The sequence below is a fragment of the Chiroxiphia lanceolata genome, chromosome 21 (assembly GCF_009829145.1).
Source record: "Chiroxiphia lanceolata isolate bChiLan1 chromosome 21, bChiLan1.pri, whole genome shotgun sequence".
In the NCBI taxonomy this organism is placed as follows: Eukaryota; Metazoa; Chordata; class Aves; order Passeriformes; family Pipridae; genus Chiroxiphia; species Chiroxiphia lanceolata.
In genome coordinates, this window is record NC_045657.1 from 5,187,794 (window position 1) to 5,211,050 (window position 23,257).

At 57.5% G+C, this 23,257-nt stretch overlaps 1 protein-coding gene across 1 annotated transcript; it reads right to left on the reverse strand.

The window, feature by feature from the left end:
- Positions 1-643: 643 nt before the first annotated feature.
- NCS1 (neuronal calcium sensor 1) lies at positions 644-22,061 on the reverse strand. Its single transcript, XM_032708429.1, has 8 exons — positions 21,728-22,061; positions 8,891-8,915; positions 7,262-7,400; positions 6,699-6,777; positions 6,497-6,585; positions 6,104-6,181; positions 5,601-5,717; positions 644-4,918 (listed from the first exon to the last, which is right to left on the reverse strand). Exons 1-7 carry the CDS (start codon positions 21,789-21,791, stop codon positions 5,619-5,621), a joined length of 573 nt encoding a protein of 190 aa, XP_032564320.1. The 5' UTR covers positions 21,792-22,061; the 3' UTR covers positions 644-4,918; positions 5,601-5,618.
- Between the last annotated feature and the right edge of the window lie 1,196 nt (positions 22,062-23,257).

Here is a 23,257-nt window from a genome sequence, read left to right on the forward strand (position 1 = left end):
CATTTCCATAAGACTTGGCAGCTCAGAATGGCACACGCGATGCCACCGCACGTGAAAAGCCCAGTCCAGGCTGGGAGCCCCCCTGGGAGCCCCGCCAGTGGTGGGGGGGGGCTGCCGAGGGGCACCTCCGGTCTGGGACATGGGGCACAACGATGGGATATTCACATCCAGCTTCCTCTGCAGCCACTGTGTGCCAAAAGCGACCCGACAGCTCCCAGCCTGCTGCCTCGACGAGGAGGAGACGGGGATGGCACCAGTGGGCACCCGGCTGCAAGTGTGGGAAAGAAAACAGGAAGAAGGGATGCAGACACTGTGGCAGGATGGGACCTGGTAGAGGGAAACCTGTGTCTGGGTAAAAGGAGGTGGAAAGAGAAGTGATACCCAGGTGAAGGGCCCCTGGCATGCCTGGAGCTGAGACCTCCCAGCTCATCACAGGTGTGGGCACAGTGCCTGGTCACAGGGCTCAGAGCATCCCTATTTACAGCTGTGCTGGTTTACCCCCTGGCACTGCTCACTGCTGGTGTCACCACAGCCCCGTGCTCCAGGCACTGAATGGTTGTACCCCCCAGCCCAGCTCCCAGCCCTTCTGGGTGCCCGGGGGCTGCCATGACCCTCCACCCCAGCACATCACGAACCACAGGCATTTTGTTACTGTCATTAAGCTTTTATTTCCACTGTCACAAAGTTCCTGGGTTTCGTTTCGTTTTCTTTTTGTTTTTAAACTGTTTCTTTTGCTTGGTTTGCTCTTGAATTCATCTCAAGACAAGGCAGCGGGGCATGCAAGCCGAGACACCGGCACGGACGCACACACAGGCTTCATCTTCACAAACAAGGCTCTTTGCTGGAGCTGCTGCTTCTCAGCCCAGGGCTCAGCCACCCCCCAGGCAGGGGTCCCACTGGTGGGGTCAGGGTCCCACCCACAGGACACAGCACCCAGCCCAGAGGTGGCCACAGGAGCAGAGAGAGAAGGGAAGGATGTCTTTCCTGCAGGGCTGGTATGTGCAACTGAGACCCCAAAACTGCTGTACCCCAACCTGTGCATTGAGACCAGGGCCATCAGCTCCCTCCTTTGTCCCTAGCTCTCATTCCTGCCCCAGCCAGATACCTCCCCTCCAATGCCCTCGGGAAGGAGGGGTGGCTGATGCCCTCACTAAATGCCCCAAACCTTCTCCTTGGAGATGATAGGGGACAGTGAGCTGGCTGTGGGTCACCTCCCCATCCTATCCAAATCTCCCTTGACCCTAAGTACGTGGGAAGAGGGCAGCTCTGCCAGTGATTTCAGCTGCCCCCATGCCACGCCTGGCCCTGCTTTGAAGCCAGTCCCCAGACCCCAGGAACTTTCTACCCCCTGGGCAGCTGGTCACCTGCATCCCTGCCCACTCAAGAGCAGTGGCTCTGGGATAGGGGTCCCACAGCCTCAGCCCCCCCATCCCACGAGGATGCAGTGTCCTGATGGCACAGGGAGCACCAACAGGCACCTGCTTCTGCACACGTGGGTGAGATGCAACTGGTACCTGGCACAAGCAGAGTGTGGGGTTCCCCATAATCAAACACCCCATTTCACCAACTCAGGGGAGAGCGCTCCTGGGGGCTGCAAGATCTCGTTATAAATAACATTAATTAACAGGCTGCTCCAGAGGAAAAACCCTTTGCTTCTCTCTCTCTTGGGTCCTGGTTTATGCTGTGAGGAGAGGGAGGGGGGAATCTGCCCCCAGAGCCTTCTCCCACATCTTTGCTCCTGAGGGAAACAGCTCAGCCCAGCCCAGCCCCAGAGCTCAAGGAAAGACGGGTACAAAGCAGCAACAGTCAGCACATGGACAGAAAAATGAAAAGAAAGTACAGACATGGCATTTAATGGGGCAACACCAACGAGGACAAATGAGAAGGGGGGGGACACGCTGCAGTCACCGGGGCGGGACCTGTGCCTCTGCCTGGCTGTGCTTCGGGTCCCCTTCCCATCACCAGGGCTCTGTTTTGGACAGACACCAGGAACCCGAGCATGAACAGAAACAAACCAGGGCTTGTTGGCAGTTTGCTTTTTGTCATGGGCAGGTGCAAAACAGAGACTGGACTTAATTATTCGTTGATGTGAACTCCACCCCGGCGGTTTGTGCACCGCTCCTGGGGTTCCACACGTGCCTGATGTTTGGTGGGTCCTGCCAAGCCCCCATGGCCGCAGCCATGAGCTATATCCAGCACTCATGCTTGCCAGGGCACAGGCATTGAACCACCTTCCAGAGGGGGATGGCTCACCCCGGCCACTTCACTGATGGGGAAACTGAGGCACGAGACGCTTAAGGCCAACATTCCCAAGCACAAGATGCTCCAAGCCTTATTTTCAGCAGTACTGGGATGCTGCAGATCCTGGTGCTGTTCAGGAGGAGTTGGGGGCCCTCGGTGCTCACCAAAGGGAAACTGGAAGCAACCAAGCCAGGGTCCCAAATCTGCAGCAGCAGGGGCAGATTCTGGAGCCAAAAGACTTTGCTCGGGGACACTCAGCGTGACGAGCACCCTGGCAGGGCTGACTCCCCAGGGAGCACTGATGGAGCCCAACTCATGACAGGTCCTCTGAAAACTGAAAGCTTTTCAGGGGAAAGTGCCAAAGCAAATGAGGTTTGGCTTTGCCCGGGAGCTGTGTCAAACGTCACAGGGTCCCTCATTTGTCAGTGGAGGCAATTACAGCAGTGTCACATTCATTGGGAACTTCCACTGGCACCAGGAAGGGAGCCGTCTGGCAGATGAGCATTCAACAAGTTGGAGGCACTGCAAAGGTCTACCCCAGAGAGTTGCATTTTGGCCCCAAAGCATCAAGGAAAAGGAGTTTCCATGGGAGGCAGCGAAGTGACACCCTCCCTGACTCCCACACAATAAAACATGGGCACCCTCGGGGGCAGGAACTGCAGAAGAGGCAGAAATATTGCACGTGGATTTGAGGTTGGTCTCCTTGGGGACAGGGAAAGGTGGTTTTTTAATGGGCATCAGAAAGTACCATAAGCACATGGCCCTGAAACTCGGGAGCAGGGCTGCACAGCAAAGGACCAGCGTCCCTTGGCTGGGGCGTCTGTCCCTGCCGTGCCAGGAGGATTCAGGGAACACCGAGGCACAGCCTTTTCTGCTGCATCATGAGACACCTGTGAGGCTGTCCTCCACATCCAGCTGTCACCTCCCACTGCCATGGGGACAGTCCCCCAGCTAGGCTTGGCCACAGGAGCTGCAGACATTCTGGGATACGGCTGGGCAGAAAGATGCTGCCACCATCAGCCGGACCGGGGGTGGAAGGGTGAACCCCCAGGGTTGGCTTTAGGGGTCCCACAGGCATCTTGCACTTTGCTCCCAAGGGGATGCACATCTCTCCTTCCCCGGGGCAGGGGCCAAGGCAGGTGGAAACGGAGCTGTGGCAGCACCCACCCATTGCTCATTCTCCAGCAGAGATGCCAACTGTGTCCCACAGTGTGTGTGCCAGTGGGGCTGAGCTGGGGGCACATCCTGGAGTGGTGGTGGGTGACAGAGAGGCCATACAAGCACCTCTCATGGCCAGGGTGCTGCAGCCCCACATTTGTGTGTCCCATATCCCCGTGCATATTCCTATCCCTCTGTGACATGGCCCCAGCTGGGATGGAGGGAAGGAGCAAGTTGGAGCAATGCACCCCCTCTGCTCCACCAGCCCCACTGGCACATGGGCTGATTTCACAGCCACCACCAAACAGACCTTCCCACCGTTTGCAAAGCAGAAAATAGCAAAGGAACCTGTTTGAATGCAAAACCCAGCTCTGGGCTCCATTAATACTTTTTCATGCAGCGAGAAAATGGAAACAAAGGAAGGAAATAGGGACGCTCTGGTGCCCAGTGGTTTCCTCGCCCTGCCTGCCTAAGGGATGGAGCAGCTCAGTCTGCTGGGCTGAGCGAGTCCTTACTGAGCTCCCAAAGGGAAGGGTGAACAGAAAAATGCAGGCAATAGGGAACAGGAAGAGGAAAAGAAGCTACAGCATCCCCTCCAAAGAGCAGCCAGCCCATGGAGCTTGGGATATTGGGGGGGGGGGGAGGAGAAGGGGGAAGGCAGATTTTTGGCTTCATTGTTATTGCAGGCTCCCGGGTCCCCGCAATAGTGTACGAGCATGTAAACCTTACAAATCTTCACCTGGGTGGGTGGACACACACACACACACACACACGAGAGACGAAACACAGCAGCAACATTTACAACAAATAAATAAGGATATCGATCGCCGAGACAGGCATATAAAAAAAAAAAAGCCTCACTTTTTTTTCCGCCAAAGGAAAAAAAAGAAAAAAAAGAAAAAAAAAGAACCAAACCAAAAAAGCACAATACTGTCTCACCAAAAAAAAAAAAAATAAAAAAAAAAAATAATAATAATATAATATATATTCCTAGTGAGCCGGGCCGGGCTGCCAGCGGCATCGTGGGTGACGCCAGGACTCTGTTCCCCATCGCTGTCGGTGCCTCGGCTCCCCGGCTGCCCCGCACAGGCAGCACCCCGGGGTGTGCAGCCCCCCGGTACCTTTGGGCTCCGTCTCCAGCCGGCTGGTTCCCAGGAGAGGACCACGCCGGCACATCCGCAGTCCCATCCGAAAACGTAGGAAAAGGGGAGCAAAAGGGGAGCGAGGAGGCCGGGGGGGGGAGCTCTGCCTTCGGCGACGCTCGACCCGTTCCCCCGGTCCTGAAGTCTTGGGCGTTCGCTGCCGCTCAGACCAGGGTCTGGCGCGGGGTTGTTTTTTTTTTTTTGGAAAAAGCAGAAGTTGGCGAATGGCAGCGGCTGGTTGAGAGTGCAGAGAGGGGGAGTGAGCTCGCGCTGCGAGGGCATCCTTTGCTCACGGAACAGAAAGGAAGGCCGAGAGGGACAGGCAAGCTTCGCGCGGCGGTGGTCGGATGGCACGGAGAGCGTCTTCCCCCAGGCATCTGCAGGAGAAGGCAGGGGAGAAGGGAAACGGGGTGAGAAGGATGGGTGGAAATCCCCGTGGCCACCTCGCGAGACACCAGCACAGCTGGAAAGGCAAAGTGGGAAACACAAGGGAGATTCTGAAGAGCTCAGAACTCCAGTGAGGTTAAAAAACACCTCACCCCCCACAGCTGGACACTGACTGGACTGGGATGGACAAAATCACCCCATGAGACATCCCTACGTGGCCCCATGGGGTATAGAAAGGTCCACGACGTGCTCAGCCCAGCATTTGTGGGATGCCGCGAACCACAGAGTCCCCAGCGCCGCCAGCTCCAGGGCATAATATGATGAGATATAATATAAATAAAACATTTAATTTAATATCTTTCTGGAGCATCCCCATGCCCCCAGCATGCCAGCTGCCTCCCTGCCTCCTCTGCGGCCAAATCTGTTGGTGAGAGCATGAGCTGTGCCACAGGCAAATGCTGCCACCCCCATGGGATGTGGTCTGGGGGTGTTCTGTGGGATGGGAGGGACTGGGAGAAACCCATCAGAATGGAGCAAACATCCCCTCCTTCTGGATCTGAGGGGGATGCCCATGTTTTGATGCTTCAGCAGAGGAGAATCAGCCAGGGAAGATGAGAAGGGCACCAGGGAGGTGGGACATGGGGCACCCCTGGCCCCCCGCCCCACACTCACCGCCGCTCGGCCCCGGGACTATACGAGCCCGTCATAGAGGGAGAGCGCCTGCACGATGGAGGGGTCGGCCTTGGAGCCCTCCTGAAACTCCTGCAGCGTCAGCTTCCCGTCTGCATTCTGGAAAAACACTCCTGTTACAGCACCACGTTGGCCCAGCTGAGTGACCTCAGCACCGAGCACCCGGGGACCCGGCAGCACCCACACCATCCCACACAGCCACCCACGTCCTCCCCACTGCCGCAGCCTCGGTTTCCCCATCGAGCCACCCACGCCAGCAGCCAGAGAGGAGTGCCATGGATGGGGCAGTGCCACCATGGGGACCCTGAAATGGATACAGGGATCTCTGGGGGATATGGGGAGGTCCCACACTGATCCTGGTGGCAGCTGAGACCTTGTACTGATGGGGGAAGGAGGCACCTGCAAGAGCCGAGATGCAGGAAAAGGGCCCAAAGCACCTCCTGAAATCCCTTGGCCCCAGGGAAAAAGCCCTCAAGCATCCTCACCTTGTCCATCATGGCAAAAATCCGATCCACCCTCTTCTCCGGTGTGTTCTCCTCCTCAGGAAGCTCCACTGTGTTTCCCTGCAGCAGCAGGACAGGGCCCAGTCACACACCCACCTGTGCCCTGCCTGGAAGGGGTCCCCAGGCAAGGACACGAGTTTTGTCCCCCCAACACCCCCAACATCAGGACAGAGTGCAAGGGGACAGTGTTGGCACCAGAACCACACGCAGCAGCCAGATCCAGACCCTGTCCTGGTCACAATGGCCAAAATCCCCCATCGAAAAAGGCCAAAGAGGGAACTGGAGGTGTTTCGGCATTCCCAGAGAGCCAAGCTCCAGCCCAGCAGAGACCCCCAGAGGCTGCTCAACCCACTCACCCCCCCACACCCCACTTACCACCATCTGATAAATCGCATCCACAATGTCCAGCATCTCGTTCCTCGTGATGTACCCGTCGTTGTCCAAGTCGTACAGCTTGAACGCCCCTGCAAGCCAGAGCAACACCAAGGTGCTGGGACCGCAGCCTGTCACCCCCACGTGACATCCCCCAGCACCCTCGTGGGGCTGAGCCCTCCAGCATCCCATGGGGAGCACTTACACCTCAGCTTCTCGTCCAGCGTCCCCCGGGAGGTGACTGACAGCGCCTGGATGAACTCCGAAAACTCGATTCTCCCGTCCTGGGGAAGGGAAGGAGGGGGTGAGGGTGCTGCTGCCACCCCTGTCCCGCAAAACCCTCCCTGCCCACGTGTGCCCTCCGAGGGGGCACATCCAAGGAGGCAACGGGGAGGGAGGAGCGATGCACATCTGTCTCCAGTAGCGTGATCCGGCCGCTGCTGCCTGACCCACCAGTGAGCATCCCTGCAGGAGCAGCTCTGGAATGTGGGGGCACTGCAAGGCTGGGCTTTTGTCAGCAGCACCAAAACATCGCGTTTCTCCTCTCTTGCTTTGCCACTTCATCGCCTTTCCCCACGTGATTCTCCTCCACTAAAATAAGCGCGGGGGCTCACTCGCTCCAGCTGTGCCACTTCGATTTCACGCCCCAGGAAGCACTGGAATATTTTGCTCCTCTGGTGCTGCACAGCCGTGCTCCAAACCCATCCCACCACCACCACAGACACAGCCCTGACTCCCCTGGACTGCGCCTCCGGATCCCACACTTACTTTGTTCTCATCAAAGACATTGAAAACAAAGGTGGCGAATTTGGTCGGGTCGCCAAAGGGGAAGAACTGCTTGTAGATCTTCTGGAAGCCAGCGGCATCGAGCTGCCCACTGGGACAGTCCTTGATAAAGCCCTTATACCTGTGGAGGGAGGACAGAGCATGGGCACCAGGAAGATCTCCCCGCTGAGCCCTGGGGAGCTGGGATGAGGCTCTTCCCAGTGCTGCAGTGGGCTGGAGCTGGGAAGGTCCCCAGGTGCTCCCTGTATCACTCCCATCACCCACCCACAGCCTCCCAGCCCTGTGGGATGAGGTCCCTGTGGGCAGCACAGCGAGGGTGGCAGTGGGGACAAGCAGTGAGTGGCACCGGTGACACCGAGCAGTGCCCACTGCTCCAACCTGCTGCCAGCCCACAAGCGGCAACAGAGCCACAACCAGGCTTGTGTTGAACAGTGCCCAGGAGCTGGGAGGGGACAGGGACCCCCTGCCCAGACAGGATTGACAGCAACTCCGTGTTGCAGCCATGCTCTGGTGAAAAACAACAGCACAATGGCAGCCGAGGTTCCGTGAGAGTGTCTGGGCACCAGAACAGGCTCCCCAAGGAAGTGGTCACAGCACTGAGCCTGCCAGAGGTCACAAAGCATTTGGACAATGCTCTCAGGTACATGGTGGGATTCTTGGGATATGCAGGGCCAGGAGCTGGACTTTGATGATCCTTGTGTGTCCCTTCCAAATCATAATATGATTTTTGCACAACCCCAAGTGAAAGCTGCTCAGGGGAGCTGGGGGGGCACAGCGGGGTTACTGTGTCCTCGGGTGGCGTCTCCAAAACCCATCGATGCTTAAACACCTCAAAAAGCCCTTGGTCCCAGCTCTGGGCACCTGGGTGCTCTGAAGTGCCACCCTGGAGGGTGTGGCACCTGTGGGTGCAGGGAGCATGCAGGGAGCACACGGGGACCACGTGGGGTACGTGAATATTATGCAACACATCGCCCAGATCTGTCAGGCTCCCGTTGCAGCGGGACGAGGGCTGGAGGAGGAGGGGAAGGGGGTGGCGAGGTGGGAAACCGAAGTGCCGGTGACATCTTTTCCACGCTGCTGCAGCTATGACTCATCGGGTGGGGGGAAGGATGAGAGAAAGAGATAAAGAAAAGCAAACCTTGACTGGTGGGATAGGGAGATGAAAGGGAAGCAGTGGCTTTTCTAGGGCACTGTGTTCGGTGGGGCGGAGGGGATGGGGTGAGAGCATGGATCTTACCCCTGCCAGCCTCTGTGGGCCCTGCTGCAAATGGGGACATGCTGAGACAGCACCGGCCTCCTGCAGCCAAGGCCTTGGCCACCAGCTGGACAGTCCCCATGTCCCCATGCCGCCCATACAGGGAGGGAAGAGCCAAGAGCTGCAGCAATCAAGCCCCACCAGGCATGAGGTGTGCAAGGAAAAAACCTCTATTTTCTTTTCTCTGCACCTTTTTTGAACCCTCTTTTTCCTATGAGGCAACACCTGCACCCTGCCCATGCCTCCTGCACCCCCCACCTCTGCCCAGCCAGCGGGGTGGCTGAGTGCCATCAGCTCCCCTTCCCTCACCCACGTCCCCAAACCCCTGCCAGCTCACCACCACAGAGGACACTCACCACTGCTGCACCTCCTTCTCTGTGACTGTAAGAGAAAATAGGAGAAAAGAGGAAAAAAAGAGACAGGAATTTAGTGCTTTTGCTGCAACAGCTGTTCCTCTGCTCTTCTGCCAGTGACTTCCCAGGGGGATGCCTTGGGGCTCCCATTGGTGACTTCCCTGGGAGGATGTTCTGGGGCTCCCATCAGTCAATTCCCAGGGAGCATGTCCCAGGGCTCCCATCAGTGAATTCCCAGGGAGGATGTCCCAGGGCTCCCATCAGTGAATTCCCAGGGAGGATGTCCCAGGGCTCCCATCAGTCAATACCCTAGGGAATACCCCAGGGTTCACTTTTTCCATATGCTGCCATGTGTTCCCCATATGCCAGTGGCTGCTTTTGAGGCACAGCCTGGGCCACCCCAGGTGGTCAATGGGGCCAAGGCTGCAGGTGCTGGGGACACTCCAGCCCTGAAACTAGGGAGCTCCTCAAAATATTTTGGTCCCTGCCAGAAGAGTGCAGCACCATCGCTGCAAGATACTGTGGACCATGCAGGGACAGTACTGGCCCTGCCCTCCCACCTCCCCAGAGCTAAAACATCCCTGGAAACATCTGCCAAAACATCTGCTTGGAGTTACCTCAGGGAAAGAACATGCCTGGCCCTGACATACTGAACACGGGCATGGGCAAAGCCCCAGAGCTGGCATCCCCCCAGGTCCCAGCTGCCTCTGACCCACGTGGAGAAACATCATCAGACCCATCCCAGGGCCCTGGGAAGCTTCACCAGGCTCTGGAGAAACCCCAACAACGTACAAGTTAGAAAACAGCGAACACTGGCAATCCTGAGTGCCCCCAGCCCAGGGACAGCTGCTGAGTGGCAAATGTCCTCAGCAGAGGAAAGGCTCTGACGGGATGCGGGATGCCAGGGCAGGGGCCTGGCACCCGTCCCTGCTTGTCCCGCTGCAGGAGCAGTGCCTGGCCAGAATGCCAGCAGGGAGCCCTGTGCCAGGGGGTGGGCACAGGGGGGAACAACCTCATTAGTCATTTCTTTTGCATCGTGCATCTAACTAATGATAGGAAAGCCACAGGTCTGAAAGGCGCGGGGATAATGAGGCGAGCGGAGATGTCAATGTGCAAACGGCTGATAAAAATAGAGACCCAAGGCACATCAACAGATGCCAATTACCTTGGATGGCAAAAAAAAAATAAAGAAAGCAATTTTCCATCAGGAAGATTTGTAACGTGCCTGGCAGAAGGTGCAGAGTGCAGAGGAGAGGGTCCCCCTCGCCACGTGCCGGGTGCTGGCTCCAGCATTCCTGTGGGCAGGAATTTCTGTGCCCAAGGCTGTCCCCATGCATTGGGGGTCCCTCCATCCCAGCTCAGGGGTTGCTGGAGGGACAGAGCCTGCAGTTCTCCCAGGAAGGGCTACCCCAGACTCGCCAGGGAGTTGGCACAGGGCAGCAGCACCTGCAGTACCACCACGGGCATCTGGGCAGCCACACCCCACAAGAGGTGGGGCAGGCACAGAAATGCTTGGCACCTGGGATGAAGGACACCAAGGGCTTTAGCTGCACCACAGGAGGAATTTGGAGAGTTGTTTGTTTTGGCAGAAGAGCAGACAGGGGAAAGGACAGAGGTCTCCCGTCAGGAGGGAGCCAGAAAGGATATGCTGCATCCAGCAGCTGAGCTGGGGTGGGCTAAAACAACAGTCATGCCAGTCCCAAGGGATTTCCCCATCCCAAAAAAAGGTTTGCATGGAAGCATCCTTCCAAAAGAGAGATGCTGAGTGACATCTCTTACAGAAATGGGCTTCTCTGCACACATTCCCTACAAGCATCGACACACTGGCCACGACCCCCACCTCGAGGATCCCCAGGCACCAGCTCTGCAGCCCCAGTCAAGCCCAAGCGGGCACCACGAAGGGCAGGTGGAAGGAGGAGGAGGAGGGTGAGCAGCAGGACTTCGGGCAGCCCTTGGAGCAGGTGAAAGGAGCCAAAGCAGCAGCCTGAGGCTGCAGTCAGGGCTCGGCTCAGCTCCTCCAGGCAAATCGCCTTCTGCTCTCTCTTGTTCGACTGCGTTTCCCCCAACGTGCTATTTTGGGCCCGGGAGCTGCCTTTCAACTCCAGCAGGAAACAATTAAGAAATTTGTGCTTTTTTTAGTGCAGGAGAAATGCTGGTACTGATACGCTCGGGTTGAGGCGGGAGGGAGGGATGGAGCCAGCTCCCCTCGTGCCGCAGGAGAGATGTGAGATGCTCCCAGGAGAGGCTTTTCCGATGGAGGAAACCACTCAGGTGCCAGCCTGAAAATCAGCACGGGGCTCCCGAGGAGGGATTTGTTAATGTGCATACTGGAATGGAGCCACGCAGAGCCCCATCCCTCCTCCAGCACACAGGCACCAGTGCCTGTCCTCCGGGTGCAGAGGAAGCTGTGGGGTTTGCCCTGGGGTGGGAGCACGGCTTCATCTCCCAGCCCTTGGAAAACCACCCACCTCTGGGTGCACCACTCCAAATCTGCCACCAAATCTCCCCTCTCCACAGGGGCAGAGTGTTCCCAGTGCAGGGAAACACCCCGGCCCTGATCCAGCGTGGCTGTGGCCAGGTGAGCAGGGCCTGAGCTGTACCTGCCTCCCTGTGTCTGCTGCTACGGATCTGGGACAGATGATGACTTCATGACTGTCCCTTCCCAGCGGCCCCGACCTTGCCGAGTGTGACAGCCAGCGGCACCGATTAGGGATGCTAATGCCCAGCCCGGCAGCTGGACCTGCAGACAGGGAAGCCCTGGGGGACACACCATTGACTGTGTGACTGAGTCACCTGTCCTGAGGCTGGGAACAGGGGACACACGGAGAGGCAGGGCTGTCCCTCCACTCACCCGGATCCACGCTCTGCAGCTCCCCGGCACGCAGAGCCCTGCCAAGCTCACAGAAAGTACCCGTGTGGCAGCGGCGGCTGCTGCATTTCCCTCCCCCGGCATCGATTACGGCGCGATGCTGAGCCGATACACATCAATTTGCAGCGATATAAACCTCAGCCAGGTGTGCCCCCGGCGCACAAGGACAAGGGGGTGACCCACAGCAGCCCCACTGCAGCATCACAGCGGAGCAGAGCCGAGCTCCAGCTAAGCCGGGACTGAGCTGGGCTCAGCTGCCGCGCCGTGCTCCAGGGACCGCCGCTCCCGCAGCCGCTCTGGGGAGGGCTATAAATAGCACACGCAGCAGCTTGTTAGTAGCAGCGTGCCCCGGGATCCTTGGGGATGAAAGGCGCTAAATAAAGGCAGAGTATTAGCATTCGTTATGAACCGCAACGCTGGAAGAGGCACCGCCGAGCCGGGAGCCCCGGGCTACGCGCCGCAGACGCCGGCCCCCTAGGAACATCACCGCACCCCGTAGGAACATCACCGCACCCCGTAGGAACATCACCGCACGGCAGCAGCGACAGCACATCACTGACAGCACATCGCTGTTCCTGCTGCTCCTGGCAAAGAACAGGGAATCGCCGAGCGAGGGGTTCACACCGCAGGCAGGGCAGGCAGTGGGGACAGGGACAGGCACCCAGAGCAGCTCGGGAGCTGCCCCGCACGGCCAAACTGCGGCCACGGGCCCTCGCTGCCCTTGGCAGCACTGGTCGGTCCGTTCCTGCTCCCGCCTCAGCTGGCAGGAGGGTTTTGGCTGCACATCTCACACAGCACAGAGGGGCAGAGCCTCCAAGCAGCCCCCGGCACCCTCCTCCCAGCTACCGGTATCCAAACCCCCCCAACTCTCTCCCCCCACCTCTCCATCAATCCCAGCGGCACAGGCGAGGACTGACAGCTCCGTCACCACCCGCCCTTCCCGTGCCCCCTCTCCTCCCACCACCCAGCTGCCACTGCAGCAAGAATCAGCTCTGGTTAATCAGTGCTGAAGCCTGTTAATTTGTGTTTTCCAGGCAGCGAGGAGAGGAGGGACCCGGGATTGCAAATCCCCATCCGTGTCCCTGCTGCAGGGGAGCTCACTGCTCGCTGGACCGTGGCAGGACCGGGGCAGCAGGAAGGAGGGCAGGAGGTGGCCAAATTCAAAACACTTCAGGGACCCCTGGCCACAGTGGGATTCATGAGGTGACATGATGTTCCAGCCCCACAGGGGCCGTGGTCACCACCATCTTATCAGGAAACCAGTTAATTATTTCCAGCCACAAAGTGGCTTCCCTCACTGCCACAGGGCACTCCAGCTCTGCCGGGTCATGGGCTCTGCTGCCAACCCACAGCCAGCACCACCCACTGAGTCATGGCAGGGTCTGCTTCTCTTTCACAGGGTCCTCACAGGTCCCTGGGCATCCCAGTCTGGGGGAGCCAGCTCATCACCCTAAGCTGGGCTCCCACTGGGTTTGAGGCTGCCTAAACCTGCTGTGGATGCTCAACACAGCCCCAAGATAATGGGGAATTGGGCACCCACATGCGTGCAGTGGGTGCAAGTGTGTGCTCAGGCATGAAGGACTGGGGCAGTTAGGCCTGCACTAACTGGGCACCCATCCCTGAGCCAGATGGGCACTCATGCAAAAATACACCGGAAGATCATGCATGGACTAATTGGACACTCACGCATAAATTATGTGGGTGCTTCTAGGTGAACTAATTGGGTGGTCATGCATGAACTGCCGGGGTGCTGAGGCATGAGTGAAAGGGGCTCTCATGCACGAGCCAGCTGGGGGCTCATGCATCAATTTTTTGTGGTATTCATGAATTTCTGGGGCACTCATGCACGGATTAATTGAGCAGTCACGCGTCAACTCGCTGGACACTCCTGCGTGAACTAATTGGGCACTCATGTGTAAATTAGTGTAATCAGTAGATAACACACTTGTGCACGTACTAATTGGGCACTCAGGTGTGAGTGGATCAGGTGCTCATGCATAAATTAATTGGACACTCAGGCACGAACTGGTTGGAGGCACATGCACCAATTAACTGGGCACTCATGCATCAGCCACCAGGGCGCTCATGCACGGAAAAGTGTGCAATCCAGCATGAATTAACTGGGCACCCATGCATAAATCAACCGGGTGCTCACATGTAAATTAATTGTGCGCTCATCTGTGTATTAATTGGGTGCTCATGCGTGAACTTATTGGGCACGGATGAGGAAATGACTGGGGTGCTCATGCGTGCGCTAATCGGTCCCTCATGCGTAAAATACCAGGGTGCTCCAGGGTGAGCCCCGCACACCCTGCAATTTATGCCCAACACGCTCCGCCCCTTGCCTCTGGGAAACACATATTTAAGAATTTTCTGAATATAACTCTGATACAAACTCCACTTTCAACATCATCACAATGTTAATATTGACCAATTACGAGCTACGAGCTCCCTCCCGCCCGGCTCGGCAGCGTGTGCGTGCGCTCGCTCCGATTTCACTCCAACCCCTGGGAGACAGATTCGGGCTCAGCATCACAGTCTGAACAAACACCGCTGTAGAAGTCCCCTCAGAGTGACCACTGGGCTTGGTACAGCAGGTACTCTGTGCAGACTTCACACTTGCAAACACTGACCCAGGCTGAACTCCATAACAATGTCCTGGTTAACCATTACAGAGCAGACAGTCCCATGCCCTGTGTCAGGGCTCAGCTCCAGCTCCAGGGCCGCCAGACTGCCCAGGCTGGGCTTTGCTCCTGCTTCTGGGTGGCACAGGGACAGCTCTGGGGAAGAGGCATTAAAACATGACCCTGGCACCAGAAAACAACCACGGCAGGAGCCTGCCCAATGACATTTTCTTTTGCTCCCAGAGATGACCGGCTGCACCTTGCCCAAACCAGCCCATCTCAGCCCCGTGCTCATCCCTGTTCCCAGACACATCACCCACGGGCTGGAGTGTCCCCATGCAGGTATCCATCCCTGCAACATCCCAAAGGGAGGTGGGAGCAGCCCCACTGCATTGTCCCCAACACAGCTGGAGCTGCCTACCTGTTGGAGCAGGACATCCCCATCCCAGCTTGCCAAATTTGACTTCTCTCCCCATCAGACACACACATTGCCAGCACCGTGGCGGGTTCAGGAGCCTCAGAGATGTTGGGAGCACAAGCCCAACAGTGTTATTGGCGTCATTTGTCACAGAGGCACGGAGCGATACGCGGGAGCGCTGCCTGTGTTTGGCACTTCCTCACCATTAGTGGTCTGTCTTGCTCCCAGACTGGATAAACAGGTCCATGAGCAGTTCTGTTCTCATCTCCCCCGGGGCCGGTACCAACAGGAAAGCCAATATGCAGTTGAAATCCTTTTTAGACTTTATTAAATATTTAAGGGCCCGACATTAGGCTTTGGAAATTGGGTTTAGGGAAAAAGCAGCAGTTGCTCTTTGCAGCAAAGGCAGAAGAGGAAGGGCAAAGGATGGTGCCTTCATTTGGAAATTAATGAATCAGACTGGAGCACCCCCACAGCAGGAACTGGTGGCTGTGACAGGTCCATCTCAGGCTGGATTTAATCCCGGCTTCCCCATGAGCCAATGCAGCAATGCCCTGGTGGAGCTGAGAATCCCCAATACTGCTGGGAACAGGCATAGAACAGGCCCACTGCCCAGCTGCTTCCTGCCCCCTGCTCAATCCATCCCTTGGCCACAGGGATTTCAGCATGGCCTTGCACTCCAGTGTGCTGTCCCCAAACCATGGAACGATTTCTGCCCCAGGCAGAGGAGAAAACTCCCCTCTGGAGGGGAAGGGAAGTCTCTCCAGCCCAGCCATTGCTCCCCAGACCCAAAGGAAAGTCAGAAGGATTCTCAGGGCAAAGCCTCACTGACAGCAGGGCCACCTCTGCCACCCTCCTGGTCTCTCCTGCAGGAACCAGAGCTCACTGAGGGGTAACACCAACATCCAGAGCAGCTCCATGTGGTCCAGCCATCGTTCAGAAGATGCTGGAGAAATACAGGTGGCTGAAGCAGTATACAAAGCACAGGCAGCCCTCCTTCCAGTTGGAAAGCAAAAACATGCCTTGAAGAGAGAACGTGCCGGAGCTGTGAGAAGAGAGCCCTGTGCCGACACCACCAGGCTGAGGAACCCACAGCAGTGGAGATGAGAGTGACACACCCTGTCCTGGGCTGAGCACCCCGTGGCCACCCCTGCCCAGGGCACGAACCCTGGCTCCCCTTGCCATCCAGCTCCCAGGAGCAGAAGGAGGGGAGGGAGGATCAAAGCAACCCCACAAATGTCACCCCGATAACAGAGTGAGCGCATCCGCAGGCTCCTCCCTGAAGCAGCCGCTTCCTTTGATGCCTTCAGAGCTTCTTGTTTCACAACCTTAATTATAGCGGCAGCAGCAAAGGTCAGGAGAGTGGTTAAGCAGATCCATTAACATGTCAGGGGATAAATGAAATGTGATTCTTCTGATGCCGGAGCAGCAGCGGCGCGAGCGCGGCCGGCGGGGACGGCTGCTCCGCTCTGCCGCAGAGGGAACCCTCAGGGCCCTCGGTCACGTCCCCACCTTCCCACCACGGCACTGCAAGCAACTCCCAGGGATCGCAGGGACTCCTCAAAATTTGCTTTTGACACCCCAAAACTTGCTTTGCTTTTATCAACCTACGGGATCCCAGGTCCACGCGCACATGGGGTGCCCAGTCGTGAGATTCACTGGGAGCAGGCTGGGATCTCCTTGGGGAAGGGGCTGGAGATGGCTCCAGACTGTCACAGCCCTCTGAAGGCAGCACAGCAGGTCCCCATCAAACTTGCAGTGAACATGAACCACAACAACCACCTTCACAGCTCTGGGTTACATGGGGCTGCAGTAAAAATAGGGCAAAACCAAACGCCAGCCCCTGAGCACCCCTCTGGCATATCCTGCCCACCGTTCTGCCTTGGGACCTCAAGCCCTGTCCAACCTGGCCTTGAACACTCCCAGGGATGAGGCAGCCACACCTCCTCTGGGCAACCTGTGCCAGGGCCTCACCATCCTCACCATGAAGAATTTCTTCCCAATATCCAACCTAACCCTGCCCTCTCTCAGTCTGAAGCCATCCCCCCTTGTCCTGTCACTCCATCCCCTGTTAAAAGTCACCCCTCACTGTGAATATTCCACCCAGCATTGCCACTGAGGGATAACAGGTCCGTAGCCACCCGGCCAGCTCACCCCACTTTCTTCTGGATGAGCAACAGGCGGGATTTCAACACAAACCAACCTGGCAGAGAAACCCAGTGCCTGGGGCCAAAAACTCCAGAGGCTAAAAATAAACCAGCAGCAGTGGGGAGCTACTGAGGTCCCTCCTCTGCTCCTGCCCACCACCCCAGCAGCACATTTCCCTGGCACAGGGGCAGCATGATGGAGTAAAGCCCCAGCCTGGTTCCCCTAGCGAGGAACTGAGCGATTTTCCTGGCTGAAAACTGCTGCTATCATAGAATTTCCTTTCCTTTCCCACAGAATTCCACCCGCCACCACGTACCCCCGTAACTACAAATCAATATGTTTATCATTTGCTCTTAAACTAATGCCCATTAATTCCCTGCATTACTGTCGAGCAACAGAGCCAATTTTGTGGCTTATTGTAAAAGAGCAGAAAATGATGATGCCGGAGTGAGTTTAAAAATCCACAAAATAGATCACAGTGGGTGGGACGCGGTTCCTGGGAAAAGAGCATCTTCCTCTCCCCGCACCCACTCTGCAGCCTGGGTGCTGTTTTGGCACCCTTGCCGTGGCTCCCACGCCTTCACTGGAGTCCCACCGTGGCCTCCAGAGCACCAGGACCATCCCCCTGATCCCAACCCAGCCCCAGCAGTGATGCTGCTGCACCGACAGGGCCCCGAGCGCGACGGATTGCTCAGCTATTGCAGCTGGCATCAAAAATAATACAGTGTTAGTTCTGCACATGGGCAATGCAAAGGGAACCCTGAAAGCCAATCTTCCCCAAAAATATTAAAAAAAAAAAAAAAAAAAGGCTAACGTGCTTTTCTGAAACAACCTCACATCGTTAAGCCTGCTTCATGATTTCAAGGGTTGCCAGTGCTGTGGCTGGGCTGGCCTGGGAGTGCTGCTGCAAGAAGGGACACTCGGCACTGTATTTCTCTCCCAATTTCTCTCCCAGGAGTCCATGTCAAGCCATTTCCACCCAGGACACATGCTGTGCACCCACAACTGCACATGTGCACTTTACACACTTTATGCAGGCTGCAGCCATACCCCAGGACCTTCATAAAATCTCCAGCTTAGCAGAACCCTCTGAATGGCCCCACAAGGCTCTTAAGCACAATCCCAAGTCCCACTGTGGCTCTGAGCTCTGAGCACCTGGCCCAAGTTAAGCTCAGGTTTAAATCCCTGTAGAAGAGGGGTTGTCAGATGTGATTCAGGGAGGATGGTGGTTCCTTCAAGCCTCAGGAGTTACCACCTCGAGGGACACAACACAAAACTGCATCTCTGAGCTACCCCAACGAGGCATGAGGAAGATTAATAAATTAATTATTATAAAGCACTTTGAGGGCTTTCGGATGAAAGGATGCATAGAAGTACAAAGAATTGCATAATTTATTATTCAGTATTATTCTCACTAGGCACTGGCTTCTCCTGCATGCTCCTGTGTGGCACCAACCTGGCCTCTGAGGAGAGTTAAATCCTCACCCCTCAGCCTGGCTCTCCCCACCAGCGCTGCTCCAGCACCTGGCAGATGGGTGAGCTTGGCACTGCCAGGCACTCAGGTGCCCAGAGATGCAGAAGTCCACATGGTGATGGGTCCAAACCAACAGAACTTGGGCAGCCAGCACTTCAAAGAAGCCCTCAGATGTCCTTCTCTGCCTTTAGGTGTCCAAGTGCCATTAAAATCTGGCCCCCAGCACTGTAAGTCAGGAGCAGAGTGGGGAGGGGAGCCAAGAGACGAGGTTTCCAGGCTCCTGCCTTTCCATGTCCGGTTCCCAGCAGGGCCTGGGACAACCTGCTCTGCATACACGCAGTAAAACATTTCTCACCGCTCACAGAGGCCGCTGACGGCAGCTCTGCAGCATCCTCAGCTCAACCACCTTGCCTACAATTGTCCTGGCACGGGAAACATCCCAGACTTCTCTCCTGGCTGTTCCCACCACCTGCTTGTCCCAGGATTGCTATGACCAGTGAAACGCCACAAATAGGGGATGGAAGCCCCAGAGGGGACAGGGGACACAGGAAGCCACCAGGCACTGGAATACCACTGAGGAGACACCGGCACGGACTGCAGTGTCCCATGGATGAGATAAATGTGCAGAAAAGCCACGTGGACTGGGGAGAGGGGGGGTGACATCTCCCCATCCCTCTGATCCTGCAGAACCGAGAAGGGGCTTTTTGTTACTTGCTGCGTTTTGTGTGGAAATCACACGAACAGAAAATGATGCAATGGAAGGAAATCCCAGCGTGGGAGAAGCCCTTCACACACCACAGCCACGGCTCATGCTGCCACGGGAACCTCCCTGGGATAAAAGCGGGTCCCCATCATTACCTGCCAGCCTCAGGCTCCCAGAGACATCTGCCCAGATGTGCTGTAGCAGCAGCAGAAACAGCACCATGCACGAGGCAGGGGTGGCACCTGCTCAGTAATGTGGCAGCCAGAACACGGGATGGGCACCACAGGCCAGGGATGCTCTCAGGATGGTCACCAGTGTCTGACAGAAAGGTGGCAAAATACCACCGTGCTGTGGAGCAAAACCTTTCCCAAGCAGGCCCCCAGAAATTCTTGAATATTCCATGGATTTGTGGGTATGATTATCCCCTGCTCCAGCTGTTCCAACAGCCACAGCACGGGGGTCTGGATCAGTCCCTCCCGCCGTACTCAGCACAGCCCTGCCCTCCTACCTGCCTCTCCTCTGCCTGGATTCCCCAAAACACAGAAGGAAATTAATATCTTTCCAATCTCCCAGGGTCTGAAGATAAATCAGAGGCTCTCAGCCGTGCCTGGGAGGGCCCTGTGAAGTGCTTTGCCAGACAAGGGAATGCACGCTCGCCTTGACAGCTGTTGAAAAGGGGCAGAAACGCTCAGCAAAAGTAATTAATCCCAGAGACAAGAGGTGGAATGAGCAGAGATCAACAAACACAGCCTGGAATTAGCGACGGCTCTCCCTGACAGGCACCACACCACCAGCCACACGCTGCTGGAGCACGCTGGGATGCTGCACCAGGCTCTGGCCATGCCAAGAGCCATGTGCTGCCTCGTGGTATGGCTGCCAGGTGCTGCTGCCTCACCTGCACAGGTACATGGGTCTGTTGCACCTTGGCAAAGAGGCAGTGAGAGGTCCAGAGCAGGCAGGCAAACCCACAGGCAGGCTGGGAACTCACCAAGGGAGAGACGGGAGAACCATAATCTTTCTTGGAAAGGGTGCAGTGGAAAGAGGAGGGCACCCGAAAGAGAGGAGCAGAAAGTTGGGAATGAAGTGATGCAAAAGGCAATGACTCTCTGCTGGCCTCATCCAGCGAAGAAACATCCCTGTGCCTACAGATGATGGTTTCAGCAGCACTGTGTTTGGGTGGCCATGGCTGCAGGTAAGACAAGGGACATCACTGCCCATGTGCCCCACATCGACTGCACCTTCCTGGCACAGAGAGGAGCCACCCCAAGGGTGCAGAAAGCCCAGCATGCAGGAGATCACCAGCAGACAAGACTGTGCTGGGGCTGGCTGTCCCCAGACCCCTCTCCACCAGAGATCAGATCATCACAGTGGCTGCAATTGCAGCACAGCAATAACTGTACCTGGCCCGGTGTGACTGCACTTGCTGTGGGTGACAGCTGCAGTGAGGACACCAAAACCCAGGGCTCAGCTCCAGCTCCAGCTCCAGACAGGGGCTGTGCCCAGCCAGCACTGCCTCTTTCTCACTATTTCTTCTCCCTGAGCACTTTGAGGAAGCCCAGCTGGGGTACCTCAACCATCACACCCTCTCTGGCTATGAGGACATGCCCCCCCCCAACCTGCCCTCCTCCTGCCTGCTCTGCCACGGCAGAGAGCAACCCCGCGTGTAGGGTTGTGCAATGCACCAGTATTGCCTCTTCTCCATATGGGAGAACTTGCTGCATCCTAATCTATTGCCTTTTTGGGTAAGCGCTGCCGTGGGACTGCAGCAATGACAGCGGGGAGAGCTCGCAGGTCTGCTGCACGTTAAGGGAATATCTGCGACCTGCAAGCGGGGAGGCAAACTTGAGCCACCAAAGCCTTTGTTTCCTTTGTGCATCCTTCAGGAAAAAAAAACCAAACCCTGATTTTGCTAAAACTGGACGGCTCAGGCACCAGCCACGTTAACAAGATTAACGTGGAGGTCCAGACGGGAAAGCCACTCGCTTAGAAAATCAGGTTATTAAACCGACACTGAGCTACTCAGAAAAACACACCGAACTCGCCGGTGTAGGTCTCTTCACTTCAGAGCGCAATAACAAAGGGAACCCCTCCAACTAACGCACCCAAACTTTGGAAGCCACCCAGACGCTCAGCTCCCCGCTCCGGGAGCTGCTGCCTGGCCCCGAGGAGGCGAATCCCCGCGGCGGGCCCTGGGTACCGGGGGCCGGGCAGCCCGGGGGAAGGATGCTCGGGGCATGGGCGGGGGGTCGGCGAGCGAGGGCGCGATGCTCGGTGGGCGCCGCGGGCGGGCAGGATGCGGCCCTGGCCCCGCCGTTCCCGGAGGCTCAGAAATAGGCCACGGAGGATGGTTTTTCTGTAAGAAAACGGCGCGTTCCCCTGGCTCGCTGCCTCTCTCCGTGTCTCCGCTGCCTTATGGGTTTTTTTCCTCCTCCCAAGCCAATCCCTGAATTCTTCCAACAAAGCCCAGCCGAGCCTGCGCCCTCCCCGGGAGCGGCCCCGCAGGAGCCGCCGCTTCTCCGCGGCACCGACCCGGGGGGAGCGGCGGCACCGCGGACCCCCCCGCACCCCCGGCATCCCCCCGGCGAGCCCCCCGGGGGCACTCACAGTACGTTTTCCTGGTCAGCTCCTCCACAACTTCAGGCTTCAACTTGCTGTTGGATTTGCCCATGGTGGCGGCAGCGCCTCTGAGCCCGCCGCCTCCCGGCCTCGCTGCGGGGCTCGGAGCGGCGGGGCCGCTGCCTCGGCGGGGCTCCCGGCCCGGCTACATCCCGCGGGGGGCGGCGGCGCGGCCGGCGGAGGGGGGGGCGGAGAGGGGTCTTTGTTGGCGGGGCTCGGCCGCAGAGCCGCGCTGCGGGGCCGCCCTGCGTGTGCGTGTCCGTGTGCGTGTCCGTGTGCGTGTCCCCGGCTACAACGCGCCCTCCCCGCCCTCCGCCGCCGGGCGCGGAGCGGCCGCGGGGGCGCGGAGGGGCGGGTGGGGGGCGGCGCGCCCCGCCCCGCGCTGCGGGAGCGGGATGGGGAGAGCGATGGGGCGGGGGGGGGGGGGGGGAGGAAGGAATTCCGGCACGGCCCCGTCGCTCCCCATGGAGGGAGGGGGATTCCAGAGCGGCCCCCGCCGCCGCGATCCACCCCCCACCACCGCCCCGAGCCGCTCCGCAGTGATGAGCGGGAACAGCCGGAGAGAAAGACTGGGGGGCCCTGGGGGTCGGGGCGCTGCCCCGGGGGGTTGATGGGCAGCTGAGGGGTGAGGAGAGAGGGGATCCGGGAGCTGGCGGTGGGAACACGGAGGATGGAGCGAGGCTGAGCTCGGAGCGCGGGGGTGACCTTGGGGGACAGCAATACCTCCAGCTGTAGAAGCACCTTCCAACCCCTTCGTGCCCCAGCTGAAGAGGGGTCTGCTCTCGACTTGGAGGAATTGGATCCTTGTGGGTCCCTTCCAGCTCAGGATATTCAGGCTAAGAGAACTGTGTTCAGACTGTGGAAGAGAAGGCTCTTGTAAGACCTTAGAGCCCCTTTCAGTGCATAAAGGGGCTACAAGAGAGTTGGAGAGGGACTTTGGACAAAGGCGTGGAATGACAGGACAAGGAGGAATGCTTCAAACTGAAAGAAGGCAGGTTCAGATTAGATATTAAGAAGAAATTCTTCCCTGTGAGGCACTGGCACAGGTTGCCCAGAGAAACTGTGGCTGCCCCAGCCCTGGAAGTGTTCAAGGCCAGGTTAGATGGGGCTCTGAACAACCTGGTGTAGTGGAAGGTGTCCCTGCCCATGATAGGGGGGTTGGAAGGAGGTTAAGATCCTTTCCAAGGCAAACCATTCTGTGACTCTACAGTTCTCTCAGCCCAGGGCTCCTGTGAGCCTTCGCTCTCTCTCTGCAACGTGCACATAGAGAGACCAAATTCAATGGCTTCAAAAAGCCCACAGATTCAACCTACGGCAGGTTTGTGGTGCAACCAGGAAACCATACAAGTGCTAAAAGCCGTGGCACCCAGCTTTTCCACCACCTCAAACCCATGCAGGGCTTTATGCCTCCACAAAAGCTCTCTGTGTCTGTGCAGTCATTAGCTGTACCGATGCACACGATAAATACAGTTTTCTTCCCGCCCGTGTTGCAATGAGGGCCCTGCTGGAGCTGCCCAG

What these genes read in the sequence shown, in the direction of transcription:
- NCS1 (XM_032708429.1), bottom strand. Translation starts at nt 21,791, where the DNA reads ATGGGCAAATCCAACAGCAAGTTGAAGCCTGAAGTTGTGGAGGAGCTG. An exon ending in GCTGACCAGGAAAACGTACT is followed by an intron (nt 8,916 to 21,727) that starts GTGAGTGCCCCC and finishes TTTCTCTTACAG; the next exon opens with TCACAGAGAAGGAGGTGCAG. An exon ending in TTTTTGCCATGATGGACAAG is followed by an intron (nt 5,718 to 6,103) that starts GTGAGGATGCTT and finishes GTGTTTTTCCAG; the next exon opens with AATGCAGACGGGAAGCTGAC.